Source organism: Phyllobates terribilis, unplaced genomic scaffold (genome assembly GCF_046119375.1).
Source record: "Phyllobates terribilis strain yellow unplaced genomic scaffold, ASM4611937v1 Scaffold_6340__1_contigs__length_45175, whole genome shotgun sequence".
NCBI classification, from domain to species: Eukaryota; Metazoa; Chordata; class Amphibia; order Anura; family Dendrobatidae; genus Phyllobates; species Phyllobates terribilis.
The window spans coordinates 34,476-45,176 of NW_027369084.1; the positions used below are offsets into that span (position 1 = coordinate 34,476).

At 33.9% G+C, this 10,701-nt stretch overlaps 1 protein-coding gene across 1 annotated transcript; it reads left to right on the forward strand.

The window, feature by feature from the left end:
• The first annotated feature begins 876 nt into the window (after positions 1-876).
• Positions 877-5,459, forward strand: LOC141250898 (uncharacterized). The gene is given in 13 exon segments (XM_073670154.1): positions 877-1,068; positions 1,704-1,798; positions 2,229-2,330; positions 2,394-2,442; positions 2,676-2,771; positions 3,226-3,315; positions 3,603-3,695; positions 3,774-3,824; positions 3,826-3,870; positions 3,978-4,043; positions 4,114-4,236; positions 4,301-4,381; positions 5,403-5,459. Coding segments are annotated over 13 exon segments (1,140 nt in total).
• The last annotated feature ends 5,242 nt before the right edge of the window (positions 5,460-10,701 follow it).

Here is a 10,701-nt window from a genome sequence, read left to right on the forward strand (position 1 = left end):
CATTCTAATTAAGAAAACATAAGTCAATTCACATACTACTTGTTCATTTCCATAGCGCTCCAAACACAATTTCACCAATCTGTACAATCGAACCAATCTGCACCATAGACGGAAATGATTAAAGAGGAAGAAGACCGTATCCTACTCGATTTTCATCCTAATCTTCTTGCTTCCGCAAGAAAGGGTAAGATTATCCCCAAAATCGAAATCCTAGGTACAACCTGTTCTTTTTTCTTCTACTCAACGACTCTGAGGGTAAAGCGGCGACATAGAATTTGAGGAGGGGAGATTCCATCGGGGGAAGAGGTGACAACAAAGACATCATCGGGTTGCAGTGTTCAAGGTATAGAGGATGGCAACAATGGAGGGCGACGATGAGAAGAAAGAGGAGAAGAAATTCCACATTGGAGAGAGCAGATGAAGGATAGATGATGATATATGAGTGATAAAGACGAAATTACCCCTGACTTTGAATTAAATCTATGAAAAAAGATGGAAATGTGAACGGTAGAATGGATATAAATCAACGTTTCAAACTAGTATTCACCTACTCATTATAAAGAATATACTCCTATGATTCTAACATATAAAAAAATTAGCACGAACATGTCTGCACAAGTTCACATGTCGATACTCCGCACCATTTTTTAATAGTTACTTGACTTTCAAAGTCTTCTTGTAGCAAAACACATGTTATACACCCTGTGACATTTACGAGTTAGGACCAATATCAATATGGATGGGTCCATCTCCATCACCTTGAATGACGCAGAAACACTGTCGTTTTCGCCAACAAATAAAACATTTTTTCATGTTCTTCATAGTAACCACGTTCCAAAAGCATTTTGATATTTGATCTCCTTCAGCTCGCCGACAATGCTTGCTTCTCTTGCCCCTTGCCGCCGATCACCGCTCCTCTGCTCCGCGTCTCCGGCCGATTTTAATTCAGACCGCCGCTTCGGGACCATTCCCGCCGGCTTTCCCCCGTTTCTTCCCAAAGAGGTCCAGAAAATCAAAGACTACCACGCCATTAAATTTGCCAAGAGGATTCAGAGGATCCCTGTTCCGGTAAAATCTGCTTTTAATTCTGTTTCATCAATCATTCATGCTGCCTGTGTTGCAATACGTTCGTGGTCGGTAGTAGGGTTTAATAGTTAGTGAATTCGCAATGTGGCTTGAATTTGTTGTTGCATGTTGTGAGTATGGATTGCAAATGCTTCTAATTAGGGCTTTTCTGTGGTTAGGTTGATGATTTCAGTTTTATGGTTGAAGAGAATGCCATGGAACATGCAAATAATAAGTTGACATTTGACACTGGTTTTGCAATATTCAGAAATTATGACCACATGACAAAATCACCATTCTAACTACCTGATGTTTATCATTTTTGAAAGGACCTAAAGCATGGTGACTTTACTTTTTTCCTTGATGAAGATCCTAATATATCACGTGCAGAGTCAAACTTGAACATTATCCTTCTTAGATGAAAAGAACTTCTATCAGCTTAACAGGTAGAGATTGTAGGTAAATAGGTACTTTGGCCTCTGTTGGCACTCAATTTAAGGGAATTATAGTCTGTTGAAACTTTAGTTGAGAGTGATATCTCAGAATTGCACTAGCCACTTGGGTGTCTTCTTGATGTTGATGTCTGACTTAGCACCACGTTTGAATGAAGAATGATGCGTTCTTGGTCAATATGGCAGGTTTCTAGTTCAGAGAGCTGTATTATGAGTAGTTGTATAAGGCCATTAATACAGGGAAAGACAGATCCTATTGTTCTCCTCCATGGATTTGATAGGTTAGTTTTGTTTATAATATATTACAACATCTTGTTTATAATAATTGTAATACTATTATAGGTTCTTCCAAAGATTGTTCTTGCTACTGTCAGCCTTGAGTACATAAAACTATAGATTTGCTTTACCAATCTGACATGTATATGCAAATGAAATAACACTTCATCAATTATTTCAGTGACTAACAGTGAAAAAGGGGAAATAAAAGGCAAAAGAAGAAAATAAAATTTAAATAAACTATTTTACTTTTGGAGACTCTAAGGTGTAAAGGAAATATTGCATGCTCTATTGAGGAATAACTACGATCCAAACCTTGTAGTTTCATTATAACATAAACTCAACAGCAAAAGTAGAAATAGTTATAGTTAAGCTAGCCAGTCTAGGAAGTCGTCAGGAAATAATGGTATTTGATACAATTATATTTGTTTCTAGCTCTTGCTTAGAATGGAGATATGTGCACCCCTTGCTAGAGAAGGATGGTCTGGAGAGCTGGGCCATTGATATACTCGGGTGGGGTTTCTCTGATGTAGGTATGTGCTACTTACTGAGCTTCACATGGCTTTCCTTAAAGTTTAATCTGGAATTATTGCATAACAGAAAAGGTTGCATCCTTGATGTTGCATCCAAGCGTGATCACCTTTATGAGGTAATTCGATCCTCTGTAACCTATAAGTACCATGCTTTTTATTGCAGTACAAACATGGAGGAAATAAATTTTAACTAATCTTGTTTTTACCATTGACTATTGACATATATACACATGTCTTTGTCAAAAGTCAGTCTCTTACATTTATAATTGTCTAGATTAGGCTTCCTGATTTTACCTTTTCTGTCAGCCGATTTTGACTTCATTTCTATGTTATTATCTGTGTACTTCAGCTTTGGAGAACTTACATCAAGAGACCAATGGTGGTTGTTGGATCAAGCCTTGGTGCAGCTGTTGCAATTGACTTTGCAGTGAACCATCCAGAAGCTGTAAGATGCATATTATATGAATGTGATACGAATACAATTTCTGCAAAATCAGATTAGCTATTCTGTAGATTCAGTATTTCTTTGTGTTTCTTGTTATTAAGTTAGGAGTCAGCTTTAGAAATTCATGTTAAGTATATTTATTGTGCACGGAGTTAGTGCAGTCAGTTAAGTTAGAAGTAGTGGGTTACCGAGTTAGTATGAGTTTGTGGAAGTTGTGGATTGTTCCTAGTTGAGTATTTAAATCCTAATTATCTCATTCCTACTTAGCATTTAAAGCCTAATCATCTCAGTTTGTAAGCATCAATTATTTCTATTATCAATAGAAAAGAGTATGTGGGTGTTCTAGTGGTTTAGGGTTTAATACCATGGACAGTTTAGCTGGACCTACCATTAGAAATAAATTGTTAGCTTGTTATTTTTGATGGAGATTTTTTATTTTCTTTTATATTATTAGGTGAGCAAGTTAATTTTCATTTGTGGAAGTGTTTATGAAGAAGGTACAGGAACGAGGGCAATTTTGCCCAGACCGGTTGCTTATGCTGGAGTAAGTGTAGCTTTTGTCTTCTCATTTTGCCATCATCCCCTTCTTAGATGCTTCATTATTTTTTCTTGTTGAATACGTAATTTAGATCCTTTTTTCTTTTAGAAGATAAAATAAAATTGATTTACAATTTCTCTACTAGCATTTTGCTCAAATTAATATGGAAGTGGGATGTCAGTATCAAAAATTTGAACGTATTTCCTGTTCATCTGAATGAGCACTATTCTACAGGGCATACAAGAATGTATACTCGCAAGCAATAATACATGATTTTTTTTTATGGATCGCAGGTCGCTTTATTGAAGAGTGTCGTTCTGCGTTTGTGTATGAATATCGCGGCTTTCAATAATTTATCCTTCAGTGCCTGTGTGGATAGGATGAATGTAAGAATATGCATCCTTGTGCAAATTTAAAATCAGTATTTACTACTACAAAAGATTCTAATTTGAGGTCTTTACCAGGTAAGTCGGTTGCATTGTCTAATGCCATGGTGGGAGGATGTGACTATAAATTTTCATGTCAAGCGGGGGATATAATGTTGCTCCCCTCATTAAACAGGTAAGCGGAAAAGCATATATATTTAATTGAATGTGGAAGCTTCCTTGGCTGATAATCAAATTTGAATGAGGAATGGGTGATCTTGATATTTCTAACTGATCTTTCAGGTGAAGCAAAAGTGTTTGATCATACGGGGTGAGAATGATCAGATTACCAGCTACAAAAATGCTGTAGTAAGTACATTTATTAACTTGATCAATCTGTAGTTACGTTGAAGCATAAACTGATAACCCAAAATTGCAGAGATTACATTGTGAGCTGCAAAATGCAACTGTACGACAACTTTCAGACTGTGGGCACATACCTCATCTTGAAAAACCAAGAATTATTGCTGATTTAATAAAAAGTTTGCTGAAGAGAGCAAGTGTGAGTCTTGTATGTGATGTTAATAAGTGGACAGCAATCTGAACTGAACTGTATATATTTACAGCAATCTGACAGGTATAAACTGGACGTGTGGATTTGGATCAGAACACACCACCAACCTGATCATTATGATTATTTGATTCGGGTGAGTTGGTGGAAATTCTACCAAACTTAATTATGTGTTGTGCCTGACAATCTAGTATTTGAATCAATGCCATGTCATACTCACGTGCTATTTCAGCCCCACTATGCTAAATCCAGACACTCGACTTCCTAATGGCCTTATACATGAATTACTCATCATGCTTACAGTTCATTTAACTTGCCAAATTTGTATCTCTACCTTCTTTATAAACATCTAATATTTGTATGTCCAACCGCATTGCTACTCCATGCAGAACAAGCCCTTAATTTGCATAAATTTTATACAGTCATAGATAGAATATACATTGTGACAAAAATGATTATTCCTCTATTAGTTGGAATAAGCCCACAACATACTGAACTATTCCCCACCCATAATTAAGGGTTTGTTTGGTTGAGGCATTGCAATGACATTTGTAATTATTAAAAAGGTTTTTGGAATGAAAAAAAAATGATGTTTGACTATCACTGTTACAATTGTACTCCCTCTGGATACAAGTACATGTCATTTTATATCACTTTTCTTAGATACAAATACGTGTCATTTTACCAACTTTTTCTTACTTTTACCATATTTACCCCTATACAATCATTATTTTAAAGCTAGTTTATTTATCTTTTTACATTTTCAATACTCTTTACTAGGACTATTTAGGGAAGTAAAATTTTACCTTAATTTGTATGAATTTTTGTCTAAAGACATGTATTTGTATCCGGATGGAGTATTTTCTACTCCCTCCATCCCATAATATAGTTGTTTTGGCACTATTCACGGTCGGAGTTTATTTTCTAGATTCTTACTAATATATAAGAAAAACATAGTTATGTGGGGTCTTGTTTGATTCGTCTCCATGAGTACTATAATAATATAATTTTTTTATAATTTATACAAACACATAATAATAGATATTAACGATACAAATGTATATCAATAAGTATTTTGCATGAAAAACCAAAGAGTTATAACCGCTTTTTCAAAATGATCTATTTATAAGGGATAATTTGGTGCTTGGTGTGCCTAGAAATTGTGGGGTGGTTTGCTTGGGTTGAAGATTAAGGTACTAGTGATAGTGAAATAAGAACCTTATTTGTTTGGCTGTGGTATGCACTTACTTAGTTAACTTGCACGTTAACAAAAATGGTCAGTGAAAACTAAAATGAATAAGTCGTACATAAAATCTAGAGAAATTAAAATGGGGTACTCTGTGACCATAATATCCATCTCTGGTCCTCTGCATGAAATACAGCAGGGCGAACAAACAAGAACCACCATTGTTTACTGAATTTCAGCCTCATTAATAAAATCAGCAAATTTCTAGCATCCAAGAAAGAAGATGAGCAAATTTCCTACCACCATTATTTACCTTAACACTACCACGTCTCTTAACCAACCCCCCTATTACTGATTTGTCAAGCCCATGATAAAGCCACAAGTAGAGCTGTTACAACAAGACAACTGGCATGCTGACTAGGCAGACGAGGGCTTGAGCTTCCAGCTGGACTCATGCTACTGGGTCCCATGCTACTGCTACTGTACTGTGAGCCTGTGCCAGTTGTTGCTGAGCTGTATGAATCGCAAACCAAAACTCAACCCAATCACAAAGCTTGTACAGTACTAGTGTGGTATAAATTATATCCACGACATCTAACAAATACCCGGTTTAATAGCTTAAAACCAATTTAAGATGATGGTTTGGTGTTATTGACAAATTATTACTCCTATTCAAAAAGGGGCATAATATTTAAATAATTCACACCCTTTCCCAAGCAAGCAATAACTTTTCACATAAAGATTTCTTGAATGGTTGACAATGCAGCAGCGCTTTTAGTTGGAAGATTAACCAGAAAACATAAAGAAGAAGAAATTTAAAACACACCTCGTGGTTGCAGGGTATGTGCAAGTAGATACAACATCTGCGAGAAGATCAAACGAAGGTTGAAAGGGTTGTATGTGTATGGTAAATGATTTAGGGTGAAAACAGAGACTTACTGGTGGGGAGGGGTAGAAGTTACAGTAGCTGTTCCAGAGAAATCACAGCTTCCAGTAACTTGTCCTTTCTTCTGTAGTAACTGTTGACAGCATAATCACAGTGTGATTTTACTGTATTCGGCTGATAACACACTCCATTCTGAAGAATGGGTGTACAGTCAGCTCCAGCTCCGCATGCGAAGTCTATATTATTCTGCAAATAATCTTGTGATACCTCATCTTTACATACGCAATATGTGCACCTAATTCATTTGGAAGAAAATAGATTGTTAGCCACTAGAAGAGAGAAAGAAAAGCGAGAGCGAGATGTTGCTTACTTGAATAACCGGTCAGGCCGAGGAAGAGAGCAATGAGGAGCAATGGAGCCATTGGAGATGAAAGTGAGAGGTTTTAGTAGCAGAGAAGAGGGGAAATGGAGGACAAAGGTATTTATAGAGTATTAACTCAGTGGGTGGGCTTTGCTTTTTTCTCTGCTCCATTACTGAAAGTCTGAAGTGAACAATCATAGGAAGAAGAGAAAAAGAAAAAAAGTTTAAAAACTGTACTAAATAGGGAGTATAATATTAATATGAAGTCAAATTTTGATAAGGGGATTGAGGAGAGTGAAGTGAGAGTTTTTGGTGTTTAAATTTGCCTATGTTTTGTTTTGTTGAACTGCACTGCACTGCATTGGTGGTGAACAATCAGCCTCAGCCGTCAGTGACCGTTTCAAACGGTCATATATGTTGTAGCTTGAGCCTCACTAGAACAACTAGTAGCATGTAAGACTAACCAAAAGGAAAAAAACAACAACTAGCGTGTAAGCAAGGATTTAGCCTTGATTGTATACATCATCCAACGGCGGAGAAGGTGTGGGCCCCACTTCTGGATGGTTCTCATGCCACGTGTCGACCTGATGTCAGGCTACACTGAACCTCCCTATGCTGGATTGCACTCCCAAAGACCATAATGGCACCATTTCTTTTCGTTCCATTTAATGAGACATGTTTGTATCTTAAATATTTATAAAAATATTTAACAAAAATTATAAATTTTGAATATTGTTAAAGTATTTATTAAAACGAATCAAATAATACCCCACATGACTATGTTTTATCGTACATATCAAGAGAAATTAGAAAGATTTTCTAGAACTGTGAATAGTGCACAAAAAATAAACGAGTCTTATATTAAGGGACGGATGGAGTCTATTTTTTCTAATACAAGATTAATATGGAGATCCCCACATTATTGTAACTGATATGCAATTCTTCTACTGGCCTATTAAAACACAACCACCAAACAACGAAAACCCACCATCCACAAATCCCACCTAGAAATATTACACAAGTTAACTATAGGATTGGTCCCTAACCTTTTGTCATTGTTCAATAATAGATATCAATATTTAAAATCTCAGTTTAGTCCCTATTTTTTTAAAGTGTTAAGTTTTAATCCTTAAAGTGACTTCTTTTTGCAAAAATTTATGAAATAGACCATTTTCTAGGATAATATAACAAAAATAATCACATTAAACATGCAATAAATTAATTTCAATTTTAAAAATACTCCATGTTATTTTCTTATACTATATAAAATGGAACATTTTAGTTTATTCTTGATACAACAACCTCAAATCACAACTTTCACATTGTAATATCATGTATGTTTTTGAGCCTCGATTTCTTGTTATAAGAAATCGTATTTTAACTTCTTAAAAATTATAAAAAAGTTAATATTTTCTTAAAGTTTGTATCATTTTATTTTCTATGAAATATGATATTATTTTTATTATATTTAGAAAGGATAGGTAGTTTTATTACTTTTGGCAAAAATATTATTGTAAAAACTAACAATTACACAGTTTAGACAGATTAGAGATCAACCACATAATTAATCCTTTTATTGTATTTTACCCTATTAACAAATTAAATAAAATTTGAACAAAAAAGGTCAACGACCTTTCTTTACTTCGATGTGTAATACTTTGCTTATGAAAATTGAATGTTCCATATTGCGTAATGATCGAACAAAATTACAAGTTCTAAAATTACAATGTACATCCTCAAGTATTATAACTATTCGATATAAGTTACATAGTATCATTGTATAATGATTTACAAATCAAGTTAATAAATTTGAGAATGCATGTTCAATGATAAAGATAATAAAATACATGTTGAAGATAATAAATGATACAAATTAATAATTTTGAGAATGCATGTTCAAATATTATTTGAAGTAGCCGAGGAAGCAATAAGGATAAAGATAATAAAATGATACAAGTTTTAGGAAGGTGTTAATGTTTTTTTTATAATCTTTAAGATGGTAAAATTCAATTATTAAGAGAAAGATTGAAGCTTAAATATACATAACACGAAAATGAGGAATTTGTAATCTGATGTTGTCATATATAAAGAATAAAACCGCATTTACCATTTTACGAATATAAGAAATAAGTTGGGATATTATTAAAATTGTTGTTAGTTTGTTACATTTCTAAATATAAGGTAACTTTTTTTATATCGTCTTAAAACATGGGCTAATTTATGAATTTTGTCAAAAAGAAATTACCATAGGAACTAACATTTAAACAATTTAGAAATATTGGGGACTAAACTAAAACCTTTAAAGATTAAGGACTATCATTCAACGGTCATAAAAGGTTAGGGACCAATAATATAATTAATCAAATGCTATCTAATGCGACAATTCAAGATGACCTAGAAGGAAGTATGGATGATCAAACAAGCACTTAATCACCAAACAATGGCGAGTTTGTAAGAGCGAAACTCAAAAGATAAACCGTAATTCAGCAACAATTTTGATTGATTAAAAAGCTCAAATGCTAAAAATAATCTACTTCATCCGTCCCTTATTTATCTTCCTACTTCTTTTTTCATACTTGCCAAGACGCATTTTGTATCGGACATATCTCTAAATATATTTATCCAAAAATCTTAAGATTTTGATATTATTAAAGTATTTATTGAGACGAATTAAACAAGACCACTCACGACTATGTTTTTACTTATACATTGGGAGATATACCCAAGATTCTCTTAACCGGTGAATAGTGTCAAAAAATAGTGAGAAGATAGATAAGGGACGGAGGGAGTAAATCATACTGTAAAATACGAAAAAAAAACATTGTTCTGAGGCCCGAAACAAACTCAAACCATCTAAAATGCCTACAAGTGAGATTAAAGTGTGTTAGAAAAGGTGGACGTTTCCCTTTATAAAACGATATATAATTGTCATTCTATCGCCGAATGCGAAATTGAAAACCATCTTGACTCACCTTTGCATAATACAACTTCTTGCTCAATACACAACGAGCCTTTCTACACCAGTCTTCTCCACCTCCAAAAAACTCGATTCTAAGCTCTCATAAGGATAGAAAATCGTGTCCACATGTTACTCATACATGTAAGCCATATTGATTCGATCCTACTTAGTCCTAAACCGAAATATAACGAGTCTAGGATGACCTACACCATGGCGTTTCCTTCGATGTAGGACTTAGTCTTAATTACTCATTTAATATTACTATTTTTATTGCATTTATTGCTATATTAGTTATTATTATCTTGAGTGGGCTTTATCACTGCATGATAAACCGCCTAGTCTTAAAATATCTTAAAATTGGCATTGTTTTGCCAATTAATGCTCTACTTAATTCACACAAAAAACCCTTCCATTCATCTGGCCCAGTTTACTCATTGAATAGCTTTGTTAGGCCCAAACGAAAGGCTTTGCTCGGCCTAGCTTCAATCAAAACAATTTGCTATTATCTCAGCCCAATTTGAATCACAACATTATCTCGGCCCAATTTGAATCACAACCTTATCTCGGCCCAATTTGAATTAAATGTTAATTTACATTTTGACACAATTAACTTTTTTAATCTACTATACTACATAATATAAATTACATTGTTTCCTTTTATTAATCTAATCCTACTTATCATATCATATATCATATATATATTATATATTATCTTAATTATAACAAAATATTAGGGGACTCTAAAAAATTAAATGTACTTTGGCTTTTTCACTCTAAAAAATTAAATGTACTTTGGCCTTTTCATATCTTAATCTTAATCGTAATCTATTATATATAATTATATATAATCGTTAGGTTGTACCTTTTTTAGTAAATGTGTAATTCAATTCTAAATTGAGAGCAATTCATCCTTCAACTTCTCTTTTGCAGTTTTGTTAGACTTTTTGGCTCCTAATTTCCTCATAAATGTGTAATTCAATTCTTAATTGAGAGCAATTCATCCCTTCAACTTCTCTTTTGCAGTTTTGTGAGACTTTTTGACTCCTAATTTCCTCATATAAAAA